This window comes from Cavenderia fasciculata (assembly GCF_000203815.1).
Source record: "Cavenderia fasciculata unplaced genomic scaffold Scf_Dfasci-G-b-205a01.r1-3, whole genome shotgun sequence".
NCBI classification, from domain to species: domain Eukaryota; phylum Evosea; class Eumycetozoa; order Acytosteliales; family Cavenderiaceae; genus Cavenderia; species Cavenderia fasciculata.
This window is the reverse complement of record NW_004457737.1, coordinates 908,792-925,445: the sequence shown is the minus strand read 5'-3', so window position 1 is coordinate 925,445 and position 16,654 is coordinate 908,792. Positions and strand designations below refer to the sequence as shown.

Below are 16,654 nucleotides of genomic sequence, written 5' to 3'. Positions count from 1 at the left end.
TAATTATTTATTATATATTTATTTTTATGACCGATCATTAGATCATTTGAACAAAGAGTGTGGGAGAGAGAGATGGGGATATATTATACTATATTATATACAACGTTAACAATAACAACTGTTAACAGATAACTCTCCAAGGGTAGAGTACACCACCTGGGATATGACAACCTTCAATGTTGACAGGGAAACAGTTATCGTCACCACCACAAACATAGACCTCTGGCTTACCGTTGACACAGGTGTACTTGGAGTCTGTGTCTTGGTATCCGTTGGTCATAAAGACGGCGAGGGTTGGACCAGAGCAATAGTTGCTGTAGTAGTATTGTACGTATTGCACTGAATCCTCTGGCATCGAAGCAGTAAGAGACATGGAAGAGTTAAACTCGAGGCTCAATGTTGGGAATCCAAAGGTGGCACATTGATCAACTACAAACACTTGATAGTCGATTGGTGTAGATGAGCAGTTGTTATAGTAAAAGGTAAAGTGAAGCTTGTTGCTATTGCTACTATCTTGTTCGATAAACATCAACTGATCATACATATTAAAACATGTTCCAATTGGTAATGAATAACCAACTCCGTATGGTGTACCTATTAATAATGACAAAAATGTATAAAAGAAGAGTATCAAGAGTATAACAATGTTAATCATCATTATCATCATCCTATATGTTTCATATCATATCTAGATTATCATCTATGGTCATACCTGAACAACCATTATTGGTATATGGAGTAATGGTAACAAAATCTGCAGAGACTGCAACTGCTAGTAAAGCAACAAACAAAGTGGCAACAATAATCTTCATTCTGGTGATGTTGATCTATCTGTATTTGTATCTGTATCTGTAAACGAAAGAAAGAAATTAACTAACTACATTAGAGCTCTTATGAAAGGGTATTCTTATTCTCTACTCTGGATCCTCCTCAATCATCCCTCTTCTAGCTCGGAAACCATTGAGACTACACATGCAATTTAGAGTTGCGTGTAAAAAAAATATCTTGTAGGTCGACAATGCCTCATGCCATCGGCTTGAAAGCTTGTAAATCCGATGATGATCATTGAGGAGGTAAACATTCAGATAATCCTCCTCATTGACTCAATTAATTAATGTTGGAAGTTGACAGTCACAGATCATGTAAATTCATGACTTCTGACAACGACGATGATGTCTCTCTCTTTACCAAGAGTTATGTCGATGGGTATTGCTAACCCTTAAAGAAATGAAATATATTATATATATCATTGGTCTTTAAAGACTCATCGTCTAAACCAAGACAACCCCTCCCAACCCCAGGTGTTGTATACTACAAGTCTTTCAACAACAATATATGGTGTGGTTTGGTTGTATTGGTCGTCGATGGTGTTTTGTGTGTGTTGAGCGATGATGAACCGAATCTTTGAATTGTTTTCAGCATTGTGTTGGGTGCATAGTAGGTGATAACACCCATCAAAGAGATCTATATTGATTCCTGTAGCTGGAGGAAAAAAACCGATCCTAATTATGTGAGAATCAATAATAATTTATTGTCTTGACAAAACCGGTGGGTTGGAGAGAGAGAGCGCAAACATAAAAATCGTTGGGTGCCCCAAAATCAAAACCTCCACCAACCACCGCTGCACAAACAACAAAAAAAAAAAAAAAGATAAATAAAAAAAACTCCCCTCCCTCCAAACTAGATATCTCATTGTAAGGGTCGTTTGTCTATTTTTGTTGTTTGTCTCCTCACACAGTTTTTTTATTGTTATTATTCTTTCCTAGTAGTACATACATACACTCCTTACAGAGTTATATATAATACTTTTTATTACCATTACTATAATACTTTTCTAAAAGGTAAAAAATAATACATACATCATCATACTACCCATACACACCGCCGTCCATCACCAACCGACGTTACAGACAATCGTCATCAAATCGATCGACCATCGTCACCACAATAATTCTCTTATGATATAATATAGATAAATAATCACATGTTATATTATACGATCTCTAGATTCAGTCACTGATGATATAGAATAAAGAATGAAGAAGAACGAGAGAGATAGAGAAAAAAGATAGAGAAACAAACAAATCAAAATCGAAATTACTATCAAATGATCAAAAAAAAAAAAAGATTAAAGAAAAGAAACAAGTATCAAATTATTAACAAATGTGTAATCAATCAATCAATCAAATATATATAGAGTTTAATCAAATACATATATATAATATAAAATGACCAATTTGGATAAACCAAGTGACTCTCAACCAGCTGCTGCTCCACAAGGTCAGCCACCAGTTGCTGATCAAAACCAACAAGCTCCACCACCACAAGGTTATGCTCCACCACCACAAGGATACGCCCCACCACCACAAGGCTATGCCCCACCACCACAAGGATACGCTCCACCACCACAAGGTTATCCACCACAAGGATACCCTCCACAAGGATACCCACCACAAGGATATGCTCCACCATCACAAGGTTATCCACCACAAGGTTACTATGCTCCACCACAAGGTGCTCCACAACAACAATACATGCAACCAGCTGTTGTCGTTCAACAAGCTCCAGTTCTCATCCAAGCTCCAATTGTCCAATTCCGTGAAGTGTATGTTAGAAACCAACAACCAACAACAATGATATCATTATATTCTGTCATATGATTGACTAATATATATATATATATTTTTTTCTATTCTATTTATAGCCCAGTTGATATTACCTGTGGTCACTGTCAAGCTCGTGTCACTACCAAGACTCACTATGAATCTGGTGGTATGTGTTGGCTCGTATGTTTCATCTTGATCTTGTTTGGTTGTTGGTTGGGTTGTTGTTTGATTCCATTCGGTATCGACTCGCTCAAGGATGTTCGTCACGAATGCCCATCATGCAAGGCTACCATCTACAAGTACGACAGATTGAAGAACTAAACTAAAACTACTACTTTTTAAAAAGATAGTAGTATTTCATTATTATCATTATTATTATATCATTACCTTTTTTTTTTTTATAATAAATATATTTGTATCAATTTTTAAACTCATTCCTATATTTATCTATTTATCTATTTATTATTATTATCTATGTTTATATATATATATATATGTGTGTATAATGAAAAAAGGGATGCCGAGTATGGCAATCAACAATACCATTCATTAAGAGGATTGTCCGTTCCAATTCTATAGAATTTATGTAATTAAGGATTTATTATTGAATCAATGATTAAAAGAAAACAACAAACATTGCTTACCCATTATTAGAAAGAAATTTTTGTTTAGAGGTCAGTCGGTCGGTCGGTTTGCGAGGTTATGTCCCGAGGTAGGTCGGGTTAAGTTACTTGCTTACGCCAACAACAACAATCATGTGGTGACCATTTATAATGTTTGGATCTAAATAAAGAATATTTGGTGGTACTAGTAAATAAATGTTGTGCTTATTATTATTATTATTATTATTAAATTTCAATTAAACCACAACTGGTTGTGATCATCATTTTCCTTTTATTTTTTAACTCATATATATTTATATTAGTACATGATATGATCTATCTCCAAAGCGTAAAGGATAATATTTGTATGCATTCCATTAACATTCAATCTATTGATAGTTCAACGGAGATGATGTTACGAAACAGACGATTAAATGCCTCATTGACACTTGGGAGCAAACAAGAACATAATTTCTAACGATTTAAACGATATGTATAAATATAGACCGATGAATGCAACCTATCAAAGAGGGTGATCTGATCAGAAGAGACGAGGGATGATTAATAACTAGTCTCGACTCTTCTACTCAGATCACCCTCTTTGTAGTGGACAACCCGTATTACAGCAGTAGTTGATAAGTAAGTAAAGTAGTTAAGAAAAAAAATATTACCCTCTCTCTTTACTATCTATCTATCTATCTAATCGTTGGTGCTGTTACTTTCAGCTGACAAGTGTGTCAGTTCATCACAACAACAACTCTCTACTTTATTATTTAACTATCTTCTCTGCGCACAACATGTAATATCTCATAGCTTCTAACACTGATAATCTCTTTTTATCTCTATTTAATAGTGAATAATAATATTTTTAGCTTTAACAAAAGGGTTCTTTGAAGTATTGGCCGTCATTGTATAACCTCTCATATACACAAAGTCTTTATTTGTTTGTTGCACGTGCGATTCCAAACTGATCGTCAAACCCGCTTCAAATTTTTTAATCTTTTCATCGAATCTGGTGCCTTCAAAGTTGGTATTTAGGGAAGTGATCACATCAACAGTTGCCCCCCACACACCACAAACAAATCGCGTCGTAAGTAACAACAAACTACTGTAACCAAAACAAAACACAGAGAAGCAACCTTATTTTTCAATCATTTCGATATTAATCCCAATCCCTCCTTGTTTGTATCTATCTTTCTATCTATCTATCTATCTAATATTCTTTTTTTCAATATTTGTATCTATTTAAAGAAAGATCTATTGATTCTTTTTTTTCTTCACTTTTTAAAAAAGAGAGAAATGAAATCAACAAATAATTCATCTTCTTTGTTGAAATTCTATTATTCTTTATTAGTGATATTCATTATTTATTGTCAATCATGTTATGTAGTTGTCGATGCACTTCCAACCATTAACAGTGTAGAGAGTAATGGTAACTCAATTTCAATTTATGGTATTGATTTTGGAATTGCAATCAATGAGGTGACAATCACCTTTTCAACTCAATCATTACTCGAGTTACCTCCAACCACACTTGTATCAAATGGCGCGAATAGCTTGGTCACTTTTACACCAACCGTTCCAATTTTGAATGGTCAAGTAATGGTAGCTGTCGCTGGATGGGAATCCAATTATTATTCCTTTACTTTAAAACCTGTCATTTCTATTAGTAGTCCTCGCCCCAGTGCACTTGGTGGTTCTGCTAATTTCCAAGGTGTAAGTAGAAAGAAACAAGATGTTGAAAATAATTATTTTAATTAATCTATTCATTATTAATTCATTATTTATTTTTTTGATTTTCTATTTAGTATTTCATAAATAAATTAAGAGCAAATGGACAACCTACCAATTTTGTCTTAACAATTGGTAGTAATGTCATTAATAACGCTGCTTTGACCTATAGTACTACTGGAACCTATTTAAATACGACTGGGTTGCCCAGGGGAACTGGAACAATCGCTTCGACACTATCTATTGATGGTGTAGTGACGTCTTTTGACATGACCTATGCGGCACCGACCTTTACACTTTTTGTCACCTCTCAAAATTTGCTTGCTGTGCAGGGTTCAAACTTTGGAAACGTATTTTCACTCATCTCGGTTCATTCTGTCAACTATCCATCCATCTCATTCAATGCTACATCCATTTCCACAGACAACATTCGTTTCCTTGCGACCGTACCCGATAATGCATGGACAGATAACTACTATATCAAGGTGGATGGACAAATTTCCAACTCTCGTCTTGTTAGTTTTACGCCATGGCTACTCACATGCACCCAGATTCCAACCGCCGGTGGTGCTGTTACCATCACTGGTCACATAATGAGTCATCCCACTATACCACAACTCGTCAAGATCAGAGATAATATAGTGTGTCCTGTAACCTTTGGAAATGGTAGTATGGTAGTGTTTACAGCTCCCGCAGGTGGTGGATCCAATGTAGCAGTCATTCTATTTTCAAGTACACCAATTTACACATCCTACTATTCACCAATCATTGATTCGGTTGTACAACAACCAAATGGTCAACTACTCATTGTTGGTCAATATTTTGGTACCCCATTAACTGTGATGGTTGGTGATATAGCCTATTTATCACTGGTCTCAAAGAATGCGGACCAGACTAATATGACTATTGTCCCATCACCAGCATCTAGGAATGGAGCGGTCAAGGTTATTATTGCCGATCTCATATCCAACCTTTACACCTTTACTTTGCAACCCATTATTACATCTGTCACGTCGGTTGATACCATTGGTGGACAAGTAACTATTATCGGTAGTTTCCTCCACAATCTTCGTCAAGATGGGTCAACTGCACCAGTCTCTATTGCGTTTGGTAGCGCTGCACCAACCCCTGTATCAAGCTGGTCAAATGATACGGGTAGCTACATTGTCGTCAATGTCGCCGAGGGAGTTGGCAAGAACATCCCAGTCTCTGTGACTGTCGATGGAAAACAATCGAATCAAGGTAGTTTCAGCTACAACCCTCCAACCATTACATCGGTCACTCAATCAAGTACTGGTATCAATATCCATGGTAGCAACTTTGGCGTTTCAACAAGCACCACCATGCCAATTGTCAACAACAAAGACTATACCCCAAACACCTCGATTGTTACACAAACTGAAATCACAGTTTCCCTGGGAGCAAACGAAAAGAATGGGTATGTCAGTGTGGTGGTCGGTGGACAGTTGGCTACCTCCAATATAACACTCGAACTTGAACCTGTCATCTCCTCTACCGGTCCTGTTTCATTGTATGGTGGTACTTTTACCATCTCTGGTAGATATCTTAATAATCAAGACTACCTTGGTAATACTATACCTCTATCTGTTGAATTGGGATTAAATACCCAATGCACCAGTCCAGTTACAACAGGTACCCAAGTAACCTGTCAATATACAAAAGGTCTGGGTGGTGCAGATGCCAATATCGTTCTAACCATTGGTAACAAACAAACCAGCACATTTGTTTCATTCCCAGCTCCAACTCTATCATCCATATCACCTACTCAAGATGTAACGGATGACAGTATAACTATGTTTGGTACAAACTTTGGAACACGGTCTGATCAAATATTCGTCTTTATCGGTCAAGATGCAGGTTCTGTGACTGGGTTAGCATCTGATTCACTTGTCTTTAAAATCAATCCAAATTCTAAATCGGGACCTGCCAAAGTAAGAGTATTTGGTCAAGATTCCAACACGATGGAAGTGGTCATTTCACCCATCATTACATCGGTCGACAAGGTTGCTACTGGAGGTGGAACTATATCTATACTTGGACAACACTTTAATCAATTCAGATCAAATAATACACAATCTTCAATCTCCATACGACTCAACTCTAACCCACCTTCTTCCAGTGGGTTTGTCGTCAAAAGTAGCAGTGTTATAGAGTATGGTATACCAGCTGGTACCGGTAAAGGTCAATCACTCACCTTGACAATCGATGGTCAATCGTCGAGCATCGTATTCAATTATCCAGTCCCCGTATTATACAATGTTAATCAAGTACAACAATCACAAGCACATTATACAACGGGGTTGACTATTTTCGGGTCATCATTTGGTACCGTCAAAGAAAATGTTCAATTCTTGTTCAAGAATCAGCTAACTGCCCAATTCCAACCGGTTACAATGCTCCTTGACAGTGCCATTCAAGTCGCACTACCAACATTTGCAAAGAATGACAAGATCCTAGTCAATGTGTCCAATCAACTATCAAACGAAATTGATTTAGAATTATACCCAATATTGAAATCAATTACATCGGCCGACTCGGTGGGAGGTGAAATTAAAATTGGTGGATTATATTTAAATAATCAAACTGCCAATGGAACAGTATTACCCATTACAGTAGTGTTCCCAGGTAACGTACCATGTACAAATATTCAAAAGATTGCAGATGATCAAGACATGTCTTATATTACATGTATGGCTCCACCTGGAACTGGTATAACCAATAGTGTTGTAGTTACAGTTGGGCAACGTGCCGATACTATCAACTTTGCATATGGTGCACCTGTAATATTCGATTTGATTGTATCTGATACAAATAGTGTATCAATCATTGGAAAGAACTTTGGTACTGCGCAATCAGGTATCACAGTCAACCTTGGTGCCACCACTCAATCATTCAGTTTTGTCAATAGTACATTACTCTTATTCACCGCTGACCCCTCATCAACCAAGAGTGGACCAATCACAGTTACACTGACTGATGGTAGAGTTTCCAATCCAGTTCAATTACATTTAACTCCAATCATTACATCTGTCTCGAAACCTGTTAAAACAAATGGTGATCAGTTGACTATAGTAGGTTCATTTTTAAATCCAACTAGATTAGATGGTTCATCAACCAATATTACAATAATCATTGATCAACAACAACAACAACAATGTACCAATCCAGTTGCATCGGGATCAACGATAGTTTGTACATCACCTCAAGGATCAGGTACCAATCATAATATTAGAGTTTATATTGATGGAGTAGCATCACCAACATCTGTTCAGTTCTCTTATATTGCACCTTTAATTAGTGGTATCGTTCAACGTGCAAGTAGTAATGAAATAACTATTTATGGAACAAACTTTGGTGGTAGTGATTTAACAAAGATATCAATCAACAATGATATTAAATTAGAATCAATTGTCAATCCAACAATGATGAATGCAACACTGCAAAGTGCATCAAAGAATGGTAATATCCGAGTTGTAGTTGATGGTCAAACAAGTAACAACTATCTTTTAAACATTAAACCATTGGTCTCGTTTATTTCATCGGCTTCACCTTTTGGAGGTGTAGTTGAAATAGTTGGTAAATACCTTTGGACTGTTAGATCAAATGGTACATTTACAGAGATAACCATTAAAATTGGAGGGTTGGATTGTTTGAACATATCAACTACAGTGGATGATGGAACGAGTATTCAATGTAGTATTGGAGCTGCTAGTTTATACCAACAAGCTGTATTGGTAACAATCGATTCTATTGTTGGTGATAGTGGCTCGTTGGAATACACATCTTTGGATCCAGTCATCACATCGATTGATTCAACTTATTTCAAAGTACCTGGTCAAGTTGTATTCCACGGTGATCATTTCTACGGACCGACTATTGATATTCAAATTGGAGATACCCCATGTACCAATGGACAAATAGTCGATAGAAATACAGTGACTTGTGACTTTGATAGTTTAATTGGATCAAATGCAAGTCAACCATTGGATGTATATGTGAAATGTGGAAATCTAGATGTTACAGTTGAAGGAATATACAAATACCGTGTATTGGAATGTCTCAACTCATGTTCGTCACCAAACAATGGACAATGTTTGGTCAATGGTCAATGTAAATGTGTTGGTGGGTACACTGGATCCGATTGCTCCATCCCATTCACAAAGTCAGTCACCAGTACACCAACAACTACAGTGTCTGGTGGTTCATTTGTTGCATACAATAGTACCGTCGAATTCCTATTATCCCATATTCAAGAAATCAGAGAGAATGGAACGGTTGTCAAGACCATTTCATTAATTGATGCTAAATGGGATATATTAGACGAAAACTCAAGTGCATCTGTCATCATTTACAACAACACCGTTATTGGTCAATACAACATTGAATTGGTTGTTTCATCGTTCAATCAGTCATCTGACCATATTATACAATTTGCAGGTGATGAAATTGCCGTTCCATCCAACTCGATTAAACATAATATTATAATCAACAGTTATACATTTGAATCAGAGACATCATCATTATTGGTAATCTATCGATTCAAATCACCAACACAACTAGATTATGATTGCAAGACTAAAGATACAACCTATCAATTTGATACTTCATCCTCTTCAACGTTGATTAAATCGTATAGTATCGATTCACCTCTTGGAACAATGATAGCATCATTTAGTAATCGTGCCATTGTTGATGATACCAATCAAATTGTTACATCGATCCAAGCAGTTGCATCAATTGATTCAACAACAAAATCATCGGCTGGCGTTCAATATGTTGGTATTCGAGTACCATCATTTGAAAACTTTGTTGAAATTGATCCAGTATTCTCTGCCACTTTAAAGACTACTCCTCCACCAATTCAAGAATGTACTGTATCATCTTCTTCATCAACAAGTATTCCTTCAATATTCTTCTCCTTCTTTTCATTTATTATATTTTTAATTGTCTTTAATTAAATCTTTTGCAAATTTACAAAAATCAATCAAGTAATAACAATAAACAAATAAGATCTTATGTATTTATTTAAATAATATTTTAAAGTTCAACAAGCATGACCCACCTTGATGAATCATTTTGTTCTCTTTTTTTTTTATCGGTAATGCGGAAACAATCAAGCATCTTCAACATTGAAGATAATATTATGCTCATCCTCCTCTTTAACATCTTCAACATCCTCTTCCTCATCAACCTATATAAATTTAGATTCTATATCTTCAACATTCTCAACATCCTCTTCCTCATCTATCATTCTTCTACCCAAGATTTAAATTGCAAACAAGACATATCTAAACGTCGAACCGAGAACAAATGGTTGAACGATACCATTATAAAGGAGAGTAACATGATTTTAAAAATGGCATTTAGAAGTACAGACCAGCAAATCGAAACAATAAAGAGGGTGATCTGAGCAGAAGAGAAATGACGAGGAGGGGATGATCATCTACAACTACCACCTCCTTTATTCTAGTCTCGACTCTTCTACTCAGATCACCCTCTTTAACCATGACACAAGATGATAAATGGTAAGTATTTAAGTGGAGACTCGGCACTCCTTCCTCTCATTCAAATCATTTAAATGGAATCAAATAATAATGTAAGATAAATAAATATATATATTTGTTTTTTTTTATTCTCCCTCTTTCTTTCTAATCTTTTTTTTTATTCTATCCTTTTTTTTTTTTTTAGATTACATTGTATGGAAGTACATCACCAAACGTTCAAAAATGTCAATTACTATTAAAAGAATTGAATATTCCATTCAATTTTAAACAAGTTGATCTTTGGAAAGGTGAACAGAAAACAGAAGAGTACAAAAAGATGTTTCCAAATGCAAAGGTTCCAGGACTAGTAGACACCAATTTAGACATTCAATTGTTTGAATCATCAAACATTCTTTTGTATTTGGTCGACAAGTATGATGGTCAAGGTAAATATCTTCCCAAACAAGATAAAGACTACAAAGCAAGATTGGAGGTATTGAATTGGTTGTTTTGGGAGTCAAGTACTCTTGGCCCAATGTCAAGTCACCACAACTATTACAATGTATTTGGTATTGAAAAGGTACAAGAAGCATCAATTAGATTTAGTAATGAATTGTCTAAACTCTACAGCATCTTGGATCATCAATTAAAAGATCGTCAGTATATTTGTGGTGATAATATCTCAATTGCAGATATTGCTATTTATGTTTGGATTAAATCAATTCAAAACTTTCCAAATGGATCCATTGAATTTAAAAATATCATTAGATATCAATCAAAATTAAATAATCATTTCAACTAAATAAAGGAATTAAAAAATATTTATTTATTATTTATTTATTTCGGAGATATTAAAATAGAGATTAATCTATTGAGTGCGACCGTTGCTATTAAATTGGGGAAATCTTTGTTATAGTCTAATGCGATGATTGGCATTTCACCAAGTTTGACTTGATCCATTTTCTTATAGTTATCATACATTGTGACAGTTCCGTCGTTACCAGCGATTGAAAAGATGGATGGGTTGTGCGGAGAGTATCGAGCACTCCAAACAAATTTACAAATACCATCACCTTTAATCTCTTTTGTCTTTTTGATGATACCATCATTTGACGTTGATCCAAACAAAAGCTGTGACTCATTTCCTCCAATCATTATATTATCCAATCCTTGTCTTTCATTTACATTGACACTACTCACACCAAACCCAAAGTTTGTACTACTAACCAATCTATTTGTTTTAATATCGTATACATTTATATCACCATTTTCATATCCTGCTATTATATTTGATCCTATTAACAATTAATAAGAAAAATGAAAACGATTAATAATAGAATATATATATAATATTATATTGACACCTACCAAACAATGAAACGGACCAACAATCTAATTTGCCTTGACTAATATTATGTGAAAATGAATGAGTTGAAGAGACTGATTTAAATGATGATCTCGAATCCCATAGTGCTACTTTACCATCTCTACCACCTGTTGCAATAGAATATGATAGTTCAGATGATGATTGACTATTACTATTACCACCACAATCGATTGCATTAACACTACCAATATGAGCATTTGGTATTGTTGTTATTGGTGAATCCATTCGATCAATATTCCATATTGATAGGTGACCTGCAAAGTCTCCACAAACAAAATAACCTCTATTACTTTGATTCTTTGAATCAAAAAAACTACAACATCTAATCTTATTTTCAAATCGACTCTACATACAAACAGATCATTAGTATTAATACTTTAGTTGATTGATTCATCTAATATATGATCATACCTACTTCATTTTGTAATGATAATGTATTTGATGATTGATTGGTAGTATCTATATCAGACATTCGATAGATACGAATATCACCTTTATCTTTTGAATGTCCAACAGTCAATACTGAGCTACTAAAAGGTACCCATTTCACATCGAATGGACTATACAATACTTTAGTTGATATTAAAGGTAATAATATATTATTATTATCTACAACCATTATAATTATTATCTCTTTGTTGACAATGAAACAAACAAACTAATGATGAAATTTCATTTTGTTTCGTACTTGTGTGTTCAACATGATTTTTAAATTAAATATTAGATAAATGATTTATTATTATAAATGTGTATGTATTTATTTTATCTATTATCTTTTATCTTCTCTTGTAAAGACAAGGTTTTAATACAGTTGGAGCATCGGTGATAACAATATTTTTCTCTTTGATAGATGATTTCTTTTGGAATTCAAATGTGAAAAAGTATTGGTTACGAGTGTCCTTGCTGACAAGATCGAATCCAAACTTGGAGATTAATCTGACAAATGCATTGTTACTTGGGATTCTAGACTCGATTTCTGCAATCTTTAGTTTTCCACCTTTGACCAAAATACGATTGGCCTCTGCTATAAAATCGGGGTAGTTGGTACCCATCAACGATAGACAAAATACTACATAGTCGACTGTTTCATCTTCCAATGGTACATTGGCAATATCACATGCCGTAACATGTTTGTTGGTCGATACCAAATCAAATGAATAAATTGTATGTTTGAAACTTAATTTTTGGTGTAATTCTGCATCTCCACATCCCATATCTGCTATTGTTATTCTTCCTAATTTTCTAATAGAAATAAATAAATATTAATATCTATATGTATTTCCAAAATGATATTAAATAACAAACATACTTTAAATCTCTAATAATGAATTTTAATGGATGTACAGGCCAACTTTTAACTTGTTCTTGGTATCCAATATGATACTAAAATAAATAATAATAATAATAAATATATTAATATTTACATAATAATTTAAATTTAAATATTATAAGTTTCAAGTTTAAACATACTTGATCAAATAATGAAGGATCTCTTTCAAACTCTTGAAGTGATTCAGTACTATCTTTGGTATATAAACTTTCATTGAGGAATCTAAATCTTCCACCTTTTAGATGATCTCTAATTGCCAATTGAAAGCCAGACATTTCTCCATTTTTAGCTGATTCTTGTAATTCTTGTTCCGTCGTCTTTTCAACATATGTATCTTCAGTTGTATAATGTACATCAAATGATTTTGGTGCCTAAAATATATATAATGTTAGAATAAATAATATTCGAGTATACATGTCTACTCATATGCATGTATGTATTTATATTTAAAGTACACACCCATAGATTCTTCTTTTGTTGTTCAGGGTCAATCTTGTTGGTTAGTTGTTTCTTTTTAGTGATTTCTTTTTTATCGATATGTTCCTTTTTAAAATGATTCTTTTGATTTTGAAGTAATATATTCTTGAGGTTGTTTCGTTTCATCTCTACTCTTTCTTGTTCCTTTTGTTGTGCTGCCAATTCAGCGGCACTGCCTTCCTCTTCTATCTTTTTCTTTGGTATATATTGTTTGACTGGTGCCGTTCTCTTGAATCTAACATCTTTCTTTGCTTTTACTTTTCTTCCTTTTGCTTTATCTTGTTTAATATTTCTTGCCATTCTCTCTTCTATCTCCTATCTCCTCTATCTATCTATCTAATATAATAGTTTTAATTACTTACAACCTTCGTTCGTTTTTCTCGCATACTTTTTATTTTATTTTTTGCGGGATTTTAAATAATTTAATTAATTAGTCAAATCATCATTTGTATTTGTGTAATAATAATCATAGTATTTGTATAGTTATACATATATAATGAATGATCGATCTAATTTTAGTCATTAATGAATGAACGATGAGTAACAATGAATTTTGGTACAAAGATAAATAAAAAACCCATCCACTCAAAACAAACACCAAATGGGTTGAGTACTTCTTCGTCGAATAGACCAAGAAACTTTTACTCTCTCTACACAAATTAAATCAATTTGGGAACATAATGATAATTTATTACGATTGTAAAAGACACTACTACTATGCAGGTAGCATAAGAAGTAGCTGTCGCAGTATTCAGTCCTATCCTCTTCCTGATCATTATCAATCAATATCATCATTCTAGTCAAAGCACCAACCTGAAACAACAATCAACAAACTATAACAATAACAACAAACAAGAATGATGATGATGGATTATTGTCAACCTTTGGTAATAGATAATGGATCAGGTGTAATGAAAGCAGGATTTGCAGGTATGTAGTATTTTGAAATGATCGATGATTAAATGTTTATAGACCATTTATTAACTTTGATTTTGTTTTGTTTCTTTTTTTGTTGTTTAAAGGACACTCATCACCAAATGTTATGTTTCCAAGTTGTATTGGGTATTCTAGATTCCCAAGTGTTATATTAGAATGTAATCAGAGAGATAGTTGGGTGGGAGAGGATGCGCAACAACGTCGGGGGGTATTGGCTCTAAAGTATCCGTTGAGTCATGGTATCGTCAAGGATTGGGATGCAATGGAGTTGATTTGGAATCATACATTCTATAACGAGTTGAGAACTGCTCCCGATGAACACGCGGTACATCTCACAGAGGCACCTCTAAATCCACACAAGAACCGTGAAAAGATGTTTGAAATCATGTTTGAACATTTCAATGTGCCCGCCGTCTACGTTAGCATACAGTCGGTTGTATCATTGTATGCGTCGGCACTGACAACAGGTGTGGTGATTGATTCGGGTGACGGTGTGACACATACAGTGCCAGTGTACCAAGGTCACACGTATCCAGCTGCCATCGAGAGACTGGATATTGCCGGACGCGACATTACTCATCATCTGCTCAAACTATTGACCGAGCGAGGATACTTGTTTGTGTCATCGGCCGAGTTCGAGATTGTGCGTGATATAAAGGAGCGGTACGGGTATGTCGCACTAGACTATGACATCGAGATGGCTAAACATCCCAAACATATAGACCAGACGTATGTGTTGCCCGATGGCCAGCACATCAATGTTGGCAGTGAACGGTTCCGCTGCGCCGAGGCACTCTTCCAACCACAACACATCGGATTAGAGGCACGCGGTATCCAAGACTGTCTCTATCAATCAGTCACAAAGTGTGATGTCGATGAGAGTGTGCGACGCCGTCTCTTTAACAATATTGTCATCAGTGGCGGCACGGGCATGTTCCCCGGTCTCCCCGCACGACTCCATAAAGAATTGGTCGAGTTGGCGCCATCTCCTCTTAAACAATGTATCAAGATTCGCGACACTGCTGGATTCAGTAGGATGACATCCGTGTGGTTGGGTGCGAGTATACTAAGCAGTCTATCATCATTTCAACAAATGTGGATCACACAAGAGGAATATGAACAATATGGTCCTTCTATCATTCATACTAAATGTTTATAATGTAACATAATATAATATAATATATACCAACAACAACAACAACAACAACAACAAAATAAATAATAGTAATAATAATAATTAGTAATTTTAAAGACAACAACCGATGAATGGAGGCAATTCTGGTGTACCAATGTCTAATATAGACTTTATTTGATTTATAGACCTGTGTAGATAATGACAATGGGGAAATACAATTATACCAAAATATTTCTATTTCCTTTTGTAGAACATCATCAAACAGAAAGTAAAAATGAAAATCATTTGTGCCAACTTTGACAATGTCGCAGAATCATCCATCAAAATGGCATTAGAAAGCAAAGAAGGAAGACAATCAATTCTCGAAAGTGTAAAAGAACTATTACAATCAAAGGAGGAGGAACAGAAGAGAAAATTCAAACCATCCCAAAGTGCCTCCTCATCTTCCTATGTCACACCAAGAGGAGCTCCTGCCTATAATGCTCAGTCTGGACTTGTAGTCTATACCTCTGGTCCAACATACTATCCAGGTCCAGCCTACCATCATCCAGGATCAGTCTACTATCAAGGACCAGTCTACCATCATCCAGGATCAGTCTATACTTCAGTACAAGTCTACAACAATCCAGTACCAGAGCAAGTAAAGGAGATATCATTTTTAGATCGATGCAAATCGATTCTTCAAAAACTGTGGGATCAATTAAAGGCAATTGGAGACCATCTTTTGAAAGGTCTCATGTCAATTGTCAAGTGGGTCATAAAACACATGGACTTTTTGTAACGATTATTCCTCATTTTATTAGCACTTTGAAAATAATTACAAAGTTATTGGACAATCACAACATACCATTTATTATTTTATTCAATGTACATAATATTTTTTTATTTTTCATAAAATGGATGTTTCCAATCTCTCTCTATATATGTTTTGTAATAATGTAATAAA

General features: G+C 34.8%; 7 protein-coding genes across 7 annotated transcripts; 4 read left to right on the top strand and 3 right to left on the bottom strand.

The window, feature by feature from the left end:
* Positions 1-121: 121 nt before the first annotated feature.
* DFA_03083 (uncharacterized protein) lies at positions 122-812 on the bottom strand (the record flags this gene model as incomplete). Its single annotated transcript, XM_004362632.1, has 2 exons — positions 122-594; positions 713-812. The coding sequence occupies 2 exons, from the start codon at positions 810-812 to the stop codon at positions 122-124; spliced, it is 573 nt and encodes a 190-aa protein (XP_004362689.1).
* A 1,416-nt stretch (positions 813-2,228) lies between these two features.
* On the top strand, positions 2,229-9,918 carry tgrB1 (IPT/TIG domain-containing protein; the record flags this gene model as incomplete). Its single annotated transcript, XM_004362631.1, has 7 exons — positions 2,229-2,605; positions 2,705-2,905; positions 3,281-3,318; positions 3,532-3,573; positions 4,081-4,118; positions 4,502-4,924; positions 5,017-9,918. The coding sequence occupies 7 exons, from the start codon at positions 2,229-2,231 to the stop codon at positions 9,916-9,918; spliced, it is 6,021 nt and encodes a 2,006-aa protein (XP_004362688.1).
* Positions 9,919-10,073: 155 nt separating this feature from the next.
* On the bottom strand, positions 10,074-10,467 carry DFA_03081 (uncharacterized protein; the record flags this gene model as incomplete). The annotated part of the gene is made up of 2 exons (XM_004362630.1): positions 10,074-10,151; positions 10,408-10,467. The coding sequence occupies 2 exons, from the start codon at positions 10,465-10,467 to the stop codon at positions 10,074-10,076; spliced, it is 138 nt and encodes a 45-aa protein (XP_004362687.1).
* Positions 10,468-10,538: 71 nt separating this feature from the next.
* On the top strand, positions 10,539-11,228 carry DFA_03080 (putative glutathione S-transferase; the record flags this gene model as incomplete). The annotated part of the gene is made up of 3 exons (XM_004362629.1): positions 10,539-10,556; positions 10,649-11,048; positions 11,212-11,228. The coding sequence occupies 3 exons, from the start codon at positions 10,539-10,541 to the stop codon at positions 11,226-11,228; spliced, it is 435 nt and encodes a 144-aa protein (XP_004362686.1).
* A 52-nt stretch (positions 11,229-11,280) lies between these two features.
* On the bottom strand, positions 11,281-13,937 carry DFA_03079 (uncharacterized protein; the record flags this gene model as incomplete). The annotated part of the gene is made up of 7 exons (XM_004362628.1): positions 11,281-11,738; positions 11,812-12,175; positions 12,246-12,488; positions 12,640-13,072; positions 13,140-13,213; positions 13,301-13,531; positions 13,620-13,937. 7 exons carry the CDS (start codon positions 13,935-13,937, stop codon positions 11,281-11,283), a joined length of 2,121 nt encoding a protein of 706 aa, XP_004362685.1.
* Positions 13,938-14,494: 557 nt separating this feature from the next.
* On the top strand, positions 14,495-15,870 carry DFA_03078 (uncharacterized protein; the record flags this gene model as incomplete). Its single annotated transcript, XM_004362627.1, has 3 exons — positions 14,495-14,567; positions 14,660-15,724; positions 15,815-15,870. The coding sequence occupies 3 exons, from the start codon at positions 14,495-14,497 to the stop codon at positions 15,868-15,870; spliced, it is 1,194 nt and encodes a 397-aa protein (XP_004362684.1).
* Positions 15,871-15,982: 112 nt separating this feature from the next.
* Positions 15,983-16,583, top strand: DFA_03077 (uncharacterized protein; the record flags this gene model as incomplete). Its single annotated transcript, XM_004362626.1, has 3 exons — positions 15,983-16,344; positions 16,371-16,485; positions 16,512-16,583. The coding sequence occupies 3 exons, from the start codon at positions 15,983-15,985 to the stop codon at positions 16,581-16,583; spliced, it is 549 nt and encodes a 182-aa protein (XP_004362683.1).
* Positions 16,584-16,654: the final 71 nt, after the last annotated feature.